The sequence below is a fragment of the Oncorhynchus mykiss genome, chromosome 12, assembly GCF_013265735.2.
Source record: "Oncorhynchus mykiss isolate Arlee chromosome 12, USDA_OmykA_1.1, whole genome shotgun sequence".
In the NCBI taxonomy this organism is placed as follows: domain Eukaryota; kingdom Metazoa; phylum Chordata; class Actinopteri; order Salmoniformes; family Salmonidae; genus Oncorhynchus; species Oncorhynchus mykiss.
In genome coordinates, this window is record NC_048576.1 from 89,973,251 (window position 1) to 89,987,158 (window position 13,908).

The 13,908-nt window shown below is 41.0% G+C and overlaps 1 protein-coding gene across 1 annotated transcript in view; it reads right to left on the minus strand.

Annotated features, from left to right (window-relative positions):
• The window catches only part of LOC110538818 (ras-related protein Rab-26-like), a 120,692-nt gene that overhangs the window by 8,630 nt on the left and 98,154 nt on the right, over positions 1 to 13,908 (minus strand). Inside the window, exons 6-7 of the mRNA XM_036939137.1 lie at positions 10,815 to 10,880; positions 9,551 to 9,607 (exon numbers count right to left, since the gene is read on the minus strand). Of these exons, the coding sequence (XP_036795032.1) occupies positions 9,551 to 9,607; positions 10,815 to 10,880 (123 nt within the window). The remainder of the gene's footprint in view (positions 1 to 9,550; positions 9,608 to 10,814; positions 10,881 to 13,908) is intronic.

Sequence of the window (13,908 nt, forward strand, 5' to 3'; positions counted from 1 at the left end):
GCCCATCACAACACAGCTCTACTAGACCTGGCCCATCACAACACAGCTCTACTAGACCCAGCCCATCACAACACAGCTCTGACCACTACTCCAGGGTCGATCAGAACACTGCCCTTCAGGGAAGTAAACCACATGATGCAGTCCACACCATGTATCAGTCAGATCGTCAGCCTACATATGCTGAGGTAACCTCTGGCAGAAGACCCCTAGAACAATCAGAGATAGGAGAGGTGCGCCAACTACTGCAACTAATATGCAGACTACTTAGCTAGACAGTCCCTTTAATTCACACACGGGCACGCACACAGACACACACAAACACACAGGGTTGCAGATTGCACATAAAATAAGTACAATGCAATCTTATTCCATTCTTATTAAATTGTTTACAAATATTCCTAAATGTATTGACACCGGTATGATAATAATTATTATATGTAATGGTGTGTGTATGTGTGTGTGTGTGTGTTTGTGCGCGTGTGTGTGTATGTATGTATGTGTGTATATGTGTATGTGCATGTATGTATGTATATGTATATATATATATATATATATATATATATATATATATATATATATGTGTGTATGTATATTGTATGTATGTGTGTGTGTGTGTGTGTATGTATGTATGTATGTATATGTATATGTATGTATATATATATGTATATATGTATATATATATATTTATATATATATATATATGTATGTATGTATATATATCGTTTTTTTTTTTTTTTTTTTTCTTTTTGATGTACTTTACTCAAACCAGTGAATATCACTTATTATAAATGAGATCATTAACTATCAGCTCTTGGAATATCCAGGGCCTATACTCTTCACATTTTGGTTATAAAACAACTAATCCAGAATTGATTAAAAACATCAAGGGACAGGACATCATAATCCTACTGGAAACATGGTGTCGTGGAGACATAGATACTCAGTGTCCCTCAGGCTATAGAGAAAGTTTACTACCATCAATCAAACATAAAAATGTTAAACGGGGCCGAGACTCAGGTGGAATCATCATTTGGCATAAGCAGGACTTAGCACTGAATGAAATGAAAAAAGGTACCACTCACATTTGGCTAAAACTTAACAAAGGTACAATCTATTGTGACAATGATGTATACATATGTGCAGCTTATGCTCCTCCTTCAGATTCATCATATTATGATGATCAGTTTTTTGACAATCTCCAGACAGAAATCATTACATTTCAGGCGCAGGGTAAAGTGCTTCTTTGTGGAGATTTCAATGCAAGAACAGGTTCTGAGCCTGACTACACTGATGCGGGAGGTAACCACCACATATTTGGACACCCCTCCTTGTACAGTAGCCCTATTATAAATAATAGAAACAGTCCTGACCAAATACTGAACAAAAATGGAAAAGAGTTAGTACATCTCTGTCGAGCCTTAGGCCTGTACATGCTTAATGGTAGAATCAGAGGGGACTCTTTAGGTCAGTTTACTTACTGCTCAGCTCTTGGGACAAGTGTAGTCGATTATGCCATCACTGACATTGACCCCTCCTCCATTAGTGCATTCACTGTCAGACCACAGACACCATTGTCAGATCACAGTCAGATCAACGTGTTTCTGAAGAAATTAACTGGCAATATTCATTCAAAAAAAAAGCCCAATAAACTTTACAACATAAACCAATCGTTCAGATGGGCTCCAAACAGTGCAGAGGCATTCATTGAAACATTGAACTCAAATGAAATGATGAACTCTATACAGTTTTTCAATAACTCACAGTACCAAAACAATAAAGATGGTGTCAATTCAGCTACCCAAAACATCAACTGCATATTCCAAAAAGCAGCATCGAAAGCAAATTTGAGAAAACCAAAGCAATGCAACATCAGAAGCAAAAATCAAAATGTTTCTGACAAATGGTTTGATAATGAATGTAAAACAATTAGAAAACACCTAAGACAAATGTCAAACAAAAACCATAAGCAGCAAAACAACCCAGAGCTACGATATGAATACTTTGAAACTCTGAAACAGTATAAACAAACACTGAAATGCAAGAAATTGAATTATACCAACAAGACACTTGATGAAATTGAAAACGCAATTGACCAAAATCAGTTCTGGGACATGTGGAACAATTTAAGCACAACAAAGCCACAAGAATTAGCCATACAAGATGTAGGAATTTGGAAAACTTACTTTGATAATCTATACAAAAACATCCCACAAAAAGACTTACAACAGAACCAATTAGAAATTAAAGAAAAATTGAACATCCTTGAATCAGTCATTAAAAACAACCAAAATCCATTAGATTACCCAATAACCCAACAAGAACTAAATGAAAAGCTAAAATCTATTAAATCAAAAAAGGCTTGTGGTGTAGACAACATCAGAAATGAAATGCTGAAAAACAGCACACCTGAGTTGCAAAATGCTGTGCTTAAATTGTTCAACATGGTTTTAACTTCTGGCTGCTTCCCTGATGTCTGGAACCAGGGGCTCATCTCCCCTATCCACAAAAGTGGAGACAAATCAGACCCCAATAATTACAGGGGAATTTGCGTCAACAGTAACTTGGGAAAGGTTTTCTGTAGCATTTTGAATTCAAGAATTCAAACCTTTCTTCAAGAAAAAAATGTAATAAGTAAATGTCAAATTGGCTTTCTCCCTAACCATCGACCACTGACCATTAACCACTGACCATATATACACCTTACACACACTAATTAATAAACACGTTCACCAAAAAAAAGAGGGCAAAATCTTTGCTTGCTTTATTGACTTTAAAAAAGCATTTGATTCGATTTGGCACGAAGGGCTATTCTACAAAATTCTACAAAGTGGGCTTGGTGGTAAGGTGTATGACTTAATAAAATGTATGTACACAGAAAACAAGTGTGCAATAAAAATCAAAAACCAAAGAACATAATTTTTTTCACAATGTCGAGGTGTGAGACAAGGCTGCAATTTGAGTCCAAATCTTTTCAACATTTATATCAATGAATTAGCAGACATGTTGGACCAATCTCCAGCCCCAGGACTCACACTATTTGACACAGAGGTGAAATACCTGCTATATGCTGATGACTTGGTACTTCTATCACCAACCAAAGAAGGTCTTCAACAAAACATTAATATTCTGGAGCAATATTGCCATAATTGGGCCCTGGCAGTAAATTTCCAAAAAACTAAAATCATGATTTTCCAAAAAAAAAAACAGATGTCAGAAACACAAATGTAAATTCACCTTGAACAACACCTTAACTGAACACACAAAACATTACACCTACCTTGGTCTGACCATATCTGCATCGGGAAACTTTAATATGGCAGTGAAGGCACTCAAAGAAAAAGCCCGCAATGTAAGCAATGTATGCAATAAAAATGAAATTATTCAAAATCAACATCCCAATTAGAATTTGGACTAAAATATTTGACAGTGTAATCCTACCAATAGCACTTTATGGAAGTGAGGTTTGGGGGCCACTCAATAAACTGGATTTTAAAATGTGGGACAAACATCCAATTGAAGCCCTACATGCAGAATTATGTCGGAAAATTCTACAAGTCCAGAGAAATACACCAACTAATGCATGTAGGGCAGAATTGGGCCGTTTTCCAGTAATAATGAAAATACAGAAAAGATCATTAAAATTTTGGCTACATCTAAATTCAAGTCCAAATTCGAGTCTGCAATTTAAAGCACTTCAAGACCAAGAGCTGAGCCCAGAAACGAGCCCTCTCAGTCTGATGGTGTTGGACCTCACCAACCAAGCTGACACCAGCACTGCTTCAAAAGAAAGAATTCCAATAAACAAAATCATGAACCAATCAAAGGAATCATATTTACAATACTGGAAAAACGAAACAAAATCCCAAAGCCGACTAAATTGCTATCTGACCCTAAACAGAGAATATGAATTGGCTGATTATCTCTACTCTGTCAGAGATACGAAGCAGAGACAGATCCTTACCAAGTACAGGCTGAGTGACCACCGATTGGCAATAGAAACCGGCAGACATAAAAAGACATGGCTACCCAAAGAGGAGCGTGTATGTGGTCACTGCATGACAGGGGAGGTAGAGACAGAGATGCACTTTCTCCTTTACTGTGATAAATATTCCTCACAAAGAGATTCGTTATTCACAGAAATGACTACATATATTCCAAATTTTTACAAATTGAACCCAGAGGAAAAACTAAGAATACTCATGGGCGAAGGAGCAATGGCTCCTCTTGCAGCCAAATATGTATTTTCCTGCCATAGCCTGAGGGACACTGAATAATAACATCTGCATAGTAAACAGTAACTAACTTATTATTACTATTATTGTGATTACTATAATTATTAATGTTTACTGTAGACTGTTACCATTTTATTGTTATTATTTTTGTATTTAATTTTGTATTATTATTTACTACCATTTTATATTATTATTTGCTATCATTTACAATTTTGTTACAATGTATATTGTATACATAGTTGCTTTGGCAATATTGACACAATGTTTTTCATGCCAATAAAGCAGCTTGAATTTGAATTTGAATTTGAGAGAGAGAGAGAGAGAGAGAGAGAGAGAGTGAGAGAGAGTGAGAGAGAGTGAGAGAGAGTGAGAGAGAGTGAGAGAGAGTGAGAGAGAGAGAGAGAGAGAGAGAGAGAGAGAGTGAGAGAGAGGGAGTGAGAGAGAGAGAGAGAGAGAGACAGAGAGAGAGAGAGAGTGAGAGAGAGAGAGAGAGAGTGAGAGAGAGAGAGAGAGAGAGAGAGAGAGACAGAGAGAGAGAGTGAGAGAGAGTGAGAGAGAGGGAGTGAGAGAGAGAGAGAGAGAGAGAGAGAGAGAGTGAGAGAGAGTGAGAGAGAGAGAGAGAGAGAGAGAGAGAGACAGAGAGATAGCGAGACAGACAGAGAGCGAGCGAGAAAGAGAGAAACAGAGAGATATATATACAGAGAGAGAGCGAGAGCAAGAGATACCGAGAGAGAGAAAAAGAGAGAGAAAGAAAAAGAGAGGAGAGATACAGAGAAAGGGAGACACAGAGAGAGAGATACAGAGAAAGGGAGATACAGAGAGAGATAGAGAGAGAGAGATACAGAGAGAGATAGAGAGAGAAAAAGACACACAGAAAAAGAGAGATGCAGAGATATATATATATATATATATATATATATACAGTGCCTTGCGAAAGTATTCGGCCCCCTTGAACTTTGCGACCTTTTGCCACATTTCAGGCTTCAAACATAAAGATATAAAACTGTATTTTTTTGTGAAGAATCAACAACAAGTGGGACACAATCATGAAGTGGAACGACATTTATTGGATATTTCAAACTTTTTTAACAAAACAAAAACTGAAAAATTGGGCGTGCAAAATTATTCAGCCCCCTTAAGTTAATACTTTGTAGCGCCACCTTTTGCTGCGATTACAGCTGTAAGTCGCTTGGGGTATGTCTCTATCAGTTTTGCACATCGAGAAACTGACGTTTTTTCCCATTCCTCCTTGCAAAACAGCTCGAGCTCACTGAGGTTGGATGGAGAGCATTTGTGAACAGCAGTTTTCAGTTCTTTCCACAGATTCTCGATTGGATTCAGGTCTGGACTTTGACTTGGCCATTCTAACACCTTGATATGTTTATTTTTGAACCATTCCATTGTAGATTTTGCTTTATGTTTTGGATCATTGTCTTGTTGGAAGACAAATCTCCGTCCCAGTCTCAGGTCTTTTGCAGACTCCATCAGGTTTTCTTCCAGAATGGTCCTGTATTTGGCTCCATCCATCTTCCCATCAATTTTAACCATCTTCCCTGTCCCTGCTGAAGAAAAGCAGGCCCAAACCATGATGCTGCCACCACCATGTTTGACAGTGGGGATCGTGTGTTCAGCAATGTTGCTTTTACGCCAAACATAACGTTTTGCATTGTTGGCAAAAAGTTCAATTTTGGCTTCATCTGACCAGAGCACCTTCTTCCACATGTTTGGCGTGTCTCCCAGGTGGCTTGTGGCAAACTTTAAACTACACTTTTTATGGATATCTTTAAGAAATGGCTTTCTTCTTGCCACTCTTCCATAAAGGCCAGATTTGTGCAATATACGACTGATTGTTGTCCTAAGGACAGAGTCTCCCACCTCAGCTGTATATCTCTGCAGTTCATCCAGAGTGATCATGGGCCTCTTGGCTGCATCTCTGATCAGTCTTCTCCTTGTATGAGCTGAAAGTTTAGAGGGACGGCCAGGTCTTGGTAGATTTGCAGTGGTCTGATACTCCTTCCATTTCAATATTATCGCCTGCACAGTGCTCCTTGGGATGTTTAAAGCTTGGGACTTTTTTTTGTATCCAAATCCGGCTTTAAACTTCTTCACAACAGTATCTCGGACCTGTCTGGTGTGTTCCTTGTTCTTCATGATACTCTCTGCGCTTTTAACGGACCTCTGAGACTATCACAGGGCAGGTGCATTTATACGGAGACTTGATTACACACAGGTGGATTGTGTTTATCATCATTAGTCATTTAGGTCAACATTGGATCATTCAGAGATCCTCACTGAACTTCTGGAGAGAGTTTGCTGCACTGAAAGTAAAGGGGCTGAATAATTTTGCATGCCCAATTTTTCAGTTTTTGTTTTGTTAAAAAAGTTTGAAATATCCAATAAATGTCGTTCCACTTCATGATTGTGTCCCACTTGTTGTTGATTCTTCACAAAAAAATACAGTTTTATATCTTCATGTTTGAAGCCTGAAATGTGGCAAAAGGTCGCAAAGTTCAAGGGGGCCGAATACTTTCGCAAGGCACTGTATATAAAGAGACAGATACAGTCGAAAGTTTACATACACTTAGGTTGGAGTCATTAAATCTCATTTTTCAACTACTCCACAAATTTCTTGTTAACAAACTATAGTTTGTGCATGACACAAGTAATCTTTCCAACAATTGTTTACAGACAGATTATTTCACTTATAATTCACTGTATCACAATTCCAGTGGGTCAGAAGTTTACATACACTAAGTTGACTGTGCCTTTAAACAGCTTGGAAAATTCCAGAAAATGATGTCATGGCTTTAGAAGCTTCTGTCAGGCTAATTGACATCATTTGAGTCAATTGGAGGTGTACTTGTGGATGTATTTCAAGGCCTACCTTCAAACTCAGTGCCTCTTTGCTTGACATCATGGGAAAATCAAAAGAAATCAGCCAAGACCTCAGAAAAAAAATTGTAGACCTCCACAAGTCTGGTTCAAACACCTGAAGGTACCACGTTCATCCGTACAAACAATAGTTCGCAAGTATAAACACCATGGGACCACGCAGCCGTCATACCGCTCAAGAAGGAGACGTGTTCTGTCTCCTAGAGATGAACATACTTTGGTGCGAAAAGTGCAAATCAATCCCAGAACAACAGCAAAGGACCTTGTGAAGATGCTGGAGGAAACAGGTACAAAAGTATCTATATTCACAGTTAACTTCTTTGGGACAGGGGGCAGTATTTTCACGTCCAGATGAAATGCGTGTCCAAAGTAAACGGCCTGCTACTTAGAGCCAGAAGCTAAGATAATATGCATATTATTAGTAGATTTGGATAGACAACACTCTGAAGTTTCTAAAACTGTTTGAATCATGTCTGTGAGTATAACATAACTTATCTGGCAGGCGAAACCCAGAGGACAAACGTTCAGATTTTAATTTTTTGAGTTCACTCTCTTTTCATTGAGTTTTCATTGGGAATCCAGATTTCTAATCGATTTCCCTGCAGTTCCTATCGCTTCCACTGGATATCAACAGTCTTTAGAAATTGGTTAAGGTTTTTCCTTTGAGAAATGAAGAAGTAACACTGTTCAGAATGAGGGAAGTGTACTCTTTGATAGTGGCGCGTGACCTGAAAAGCTCGCTCCACCTAGTTTTCCTCCGGTATTGAACACAATTCCTCCAGTCTTCAATTGTATCGATTATTTATGTTAAAAAACACCTAAAGTTGTATTAGGAAAGTAGTTTGACATGTTTGGACAAAGCTTACAGGTAACTTATGAGACATTTTGTAGTCAGGTTGCGCAACTTGGAACCAGTGTTTCTCTGGATCAAATGCGCCAAATAAATGGACATTTTGGATATACATGGACGGAATTAATCGAACAAAAGGACCATTTGTGATGTGTATCGGACATATTGGAGTGCCAACAGAAGAAGCTCGTCATAGGTAAGGCATGACTTCTATCTTTATTTCTGTGTTTTGTGTCGCGCCTGCAGGGTTGAAATATGCTTTTCTGTCTTTGTTTACTGCTATCCTCAGATAATAGCATCGCTCGCCGAAAAGCTTTTTGGAAATCTGACACGTTGGCTGGATTCACTACAAGTGTAGCTTTCATCTGGTATCTTGAATGTGTGATTTCATGAAAGTTAAGATGTTATAGTAATTTATTTGAATTTAGCGCTCTGCATTTTCACTGGATGTTGGCCAGTTGGGACGCTACTGTCCCGCATATCCGAGAGAGGTTAAACGAGGAAGAAGCTACTGCTCCAAAACCACCATAAAAAAAGTCTAACTATGGTTTGCAACTGCAAACTGGGACAAAGATCGTATTTTTTGAAGAAATGTCCTCTGGTCTGATGAAACAAAAATAGAACTCATTGCCCATAATGACCATCGGAAAAAGGGGGAGGTTTGTTAAGCCGAAGAACACCATCATGTTGTTGGTGTGCTTTGCTGCAGGAGGGACTGGTGCACTTCACAAAATTGATGGCATCATGACGAAAGAAAATTATGTGGATATATTGAAGCAACATCTCAGGACATCAGTTAAAGCTCAGTTGCAAATGGGTCTTCCAAATGGACAATGACCCCAAGCATACTTCCAAAGTTGTGGCAAAATGGCTTAAGGACAACAAAGTCAAGGTATTGGAGTGGCCGTCATAAAGCCCCTGACCTCAATCCTTTAGAAAGTTTGTGGGCAGAACTGAAAAAGTGTGTGCGAGAAAGGAGGCGGAAGAAGGAAGAGGAGGAGGAATGGGCCAAAAATGACCCAACTTATTGTGGGAAGCTTGTGGAAGGCTACCCGAAACATTTGACCCAAGTTAAACAATTTAAAGGCAATGCTACCAAATACTAATTGAGTGTATGTAAACTTCTGACGCACTGGGAATGTGATGAAAGAAATAAAAGCTGAAATAAATCACTCTCTCTACTATTATTCTGACATTTCACATTCTTAAAATAAAGTGGTGATCCGAACTGACCTAAGACAGGAAATTTTCACTAGGATTAAATGTCAGGAACTGTGAAAAACTGAGTTTAAATGTATTTGGCTAAGGTGTATGTAAACTTCCGACTTCAACTGTAGATACACAGAGGGAGAGATACACAGAGAGAGAGAGATACACAGAGAGAGAGAGAGATACACAGAGAGAGAGAGAGATACACAGAGAGAGAGAGAGATACACAGAGAGAGAGAGAGATACACAGAGAGAGAGATAGAGATACAGAGAGAGGAAGACAGTTAATTGACCGTGGTGTCGTTCACTGTTCGAGTCAATCTGCATCTTCCTCCGTATTAACTCATTTCTTTAAAGTGACACTCACCTTGGCCAGCCTCTCTCCATCCTCTCTCTTCACCACCCTCTGCTGTGTGGCATCAGCCTGGGGAGAGATCAGAAAAAGAAAAGCAAGAGAGATCGAAAGAAAGGTAGAGATTCTCTGATACCACCATCATGCATGACTAGCCTCAGTCTCACTATTTTTTTTATTTTTTTTTTACCTTTATTTAACTAGGCAAGTCAGTTAAGAACAAATTCTTATTTCCAATGACGGCCTAGGAACAGTGGGTTAACTGCCTGTTCAGGGGAAGAACGACAGAAAGACCTTGTCAGCTCGGGGGTTTGAACTTACAACCTTCCGGTTACTAGTCCAACACTCTAACCACTAGGCTATCCTGCCGCTCATCAATGCTTGTCAATGCTTGTCTTAAAAATCACCTTGTTCCAGGAGGGTTACGTAATGGAAAACAACACATTCCGTACAGAATATGGGATCAGACCTACAATTCTTAATGAGTCTAGATTATGTGTGAGCATTCTAATGAGGGGATGATTCCCGGTGTGTGGGGACTGTTTAGATTAGACTAAACATCTGGACCAAGCATCTGTTCCCTGCTCTAGCAGTATGTGGATGGGACTTATTTATAGTAGCAGTGATTTGTTACATCCCTCCTGCATATATGCTGATCTGGTGTTGTGTCTGTGTTGTTATCTGGCAGCAGATGTGTCAGGGTTAGAAGCAATTCCAGTAGACTAGAGATAACTTTATTGTTCCAATGGACATAGTTTTGAATCAGGAAGTAGACACTGAAGTACTCATAGAACATATACAAGTGAATCCGGACGCCAGGTTACTAAGTAGGCTCAGATTGATGCTCAATGTTAAAACCAGAATGATTGCAACCTGCCTACATGTCGTTTTAAAGTACAATAGACCAACACAGCTACTGTATTAGGTCAAAGCTGTGTGTTGGAAAACCTTGGTAGAGCTGGGTGGAGTGGGCATTGTGGTGCTCATTTGAATTTCCTTTCTTTTTGAGCTTCAGAAAAATGCGTATTTTCACTAAAAGGTAGATTTAGTGTTTAGTGTTACACTATGAGGATATATATATATATACACTGTGAATAGATCCTCCAAGTCCTGGGCTATGTTTATACTGTACAGTTGTTTTAGTTTCTCTGTTTATGGTTGTTGTGTCTGTCTGTTTTCTTTGTGTCTGCCTGTCTGTCTGTCTGTTGTGTCTGGGCTGCCGTCTGATGTGGCTGCAGGTGTGTCCGTCTGGGTTCAGGCCTAACCCAGGAAACCTCACCTTGTTTCCCAGCAGCATCAGGACCACATCCTGCTGGGCGTAATCATGGATCTCAGTCAGCCAGGCCTGGGGTGGAGATGACAACAAGAGGAGAGACATGATAAGGAAACACTCAGGATACAGAGTGGAGAGTCACTCAAGATACAGAGAGGAGAATCACTCAGGATACAGAGACAGAGAGGAGAGACATTCAGGATACAAAGAGAGAGAGAGTAGAGACACTCAGGATACAAAGAGAGAGAGTAGAGACACTCAGGATACAGAGAGAGAGAGGAGAGACACTCAGGATACAGAGACAGAGAGGAGAGAAACTCAGGATACAGAGAGAGAGAGGAGAGACACTCAGGATACAGAATAAGAGAGAGGAGAGACACTCAGGATACAGAGAGACAGAGAGGAGAGACACTCAGGATACAGAGAGAGAGAAAGAGAGAGAGGAGAGACACTCAGGATACAGAGAGAGAGAGAGAGAGAGGAGAGAGACACTCAGGATACAGAGAGAGAGAGGAGAGACACTCAGGATACAGAGAGAGAGAGAGGATAGACACTCGGGATACAGAGACAGAGAGGAGAGACACTCAGGATACACAGAGAGAGAGAGAGAGAGAGAGAGAGGAGAGACACTCAGGATACAGAGCGAGAGAGAGAGAGGAGAGACACTCAGGATACAGAGCGAGAGAGGAGAGACACTCAGGATACAGAGAGAGAGAGGAGATACACTCAGGATACAGAGAGAGAGAGAGGAGAGACAGAGGGAGAGAGAGACAGAGGGAGAGTATTGGGCAGAATGAGTACAGTCCAAACAGCATCAGCAGTAATAAACCCCTGTAGAGACAAGGCCTGGACAAGGCATAAGGGAAATAATAAAACGCTTTATTACACACCAGCCCATATAATCACCGTCACCTGGCAACCCAATGCCTCATCATCACAACAACAACAGTAACCCTTCTGACCACTGAGCAGCAAGAAGGCCAGGCCATATATCCATGCCATCGTTAATAGGTTTTTAAATCGACTGGGGCATAGATCCACCCCTTGCCAACATAATATCCCTCATCTCAGCTGTACTCTGTGCAGAGCACCACTATAATGATGCTTAATTGCTCCATCCCAGTGAAAAAGTCCACATTGGCTTTCTGACTGCACCGCAATCAATCCTCCTTTCTGTTAGAACATGGAGACAAGAGTCTGTTTCTCCAAGTTGAGACTCTTCTAATTACATCTGGAGATGACCTGGTGGGTGTAACGATTTAACCCCTCGGTCACATGGAGATGACCTGGTGGGTGTAACGATTTAACCCCTCGGTCACATGGAGATGACCTGGTGGGTGTAACGATTTAACCCCTCGGTCACATGGAGATGACCTGGTGGGTGTAACAATTTAACCCCTCGGTCACATGGAGATGACCTGGTGGGTGTAACGATTTAACCCCTCGGTCACATGGAGATGACCTAGTGGGTGTAACAATTTAAACCCTTGGTCACATGGAGATGACCTGGTGGGTGTAACGATTTAACCCCTCGGTCACATGGAGATGACCTGGTGTGTGTGTGTTTAAGTTTGTGTGTGAGGAATGGGAGAGACACACTGTGGCGAACCCATTAGAGACAGGGAAATGGGTGATGACATCAGGTTAACCATGGTCCATGTTGAGCACATATTAGTCGGAGAAGTTAAATAGTGACCTATCTGATAACATCTGTGTCACATACTGATGACCTGTTAGTTAGAGGCCAATAAAGTGCTCATGGAGATGACCTGGTGGGATGTTTCCCCTAAGTACAGATCTAGGATCAGCTTCCTGCTATCCTAACCTGAACCATTAGTGGGGAAAAGATCAGCGTATTGGGGAAACATGACCCTTCTCCCAATAAAGTCCTCTGACGTCAGTGGTCATGTTGGGGGAAAGAGACTGTTCAATCCATCCATGCCCTCTGGCAGAATAGTGATGAAGGTGAAGTCAGTGGTCATGTTGGGGGAAAGAGACTGTTCAATCCATCCATGCCCTCTGGTAGAAGAGTGATGAAGGTGAAGTCAGTGGTCATGTTGGGGGGAAGAGACTGTTCAATCCATCCATGCCCTCTGGTAGAAGAGTGATGAAGGTGAAGTCAGTGGTCATGTTGGGGGAAAGAGACTGTTCAATCCATCCATGCCCTCTGGTAGAAGAGTGATGAAGGTGAAGTCAGTGGTCATGTTGGGGGGAAAGAGACTGTTCAATCCATCCATGCCCTCTGGTAGAAGAGTGATGAAGGTGAAGTCAGTGGTCATGTTGGGGGAAAGAGACTGTTCAATCCATCCATGCCCTCTGGTAGAAGAGTGATGAAGGTGAAGTCAGTGGTCATGTTGGGGGGAAGAGACTGTTCAATCCATCCATGCCCTCTGGTAGAAGAGTGATGAAGGTGAAGTCAGTGGTCATGTTGGGGGAAAGAGACTGTTCAATCCATCCATGCCCTCTGGTAGAAGAGTGATGAAGGTGAAGTCAGTGGTCATGTTGGGGGAAAGAGACTGTTCAATCCATCCATGCCCTCTGGTAGAAGAGTGATGAAGGTGAAGTCAGTGGTCATGTTGGGGGAAAGAGACTGTTCAATCCATCCATGCCCTCTGGTAGAAGAGTGATGAAGGTGAAGTCAGTGGTCATGTTGGGGGAAAGAGACTGTTCAATCCATCCATGCCCTCTGGTAGAAGAGTGATGAAGGTGAAGTCAGTGGTCATGTTGGGGGAAAGAGACTGTTCAATCCATCCATGCCCTCTGGTAGAAGAGTGATGAAGGTGAAGTCAGTGGTCATGTTGGGGGGAAAGAGACTGTTCAATCCATCCATGCCCTCTGGTAGAAGAGTGATGAAGGTGAAGTCAGTGGTCATGTTGGGGGAAAGAGACTGTTCAATCCATCCATGCCCTCTGGTAGAAGAGTGATGAAGGTGAAGTCAGTGGTCATGTTGGGGGAAAGAGACTGTTCAATCCATCCATGCCCTCTGGTAGAAGAGTGATGAAGGTGAAGTCAGTGGTCATGTTGGGGGGAAAGAGACTGTTCAATCCATCCATGCCCTCTGGTAGAACGGTGCTCCAGGCAATGCTGACACTTATCCCAT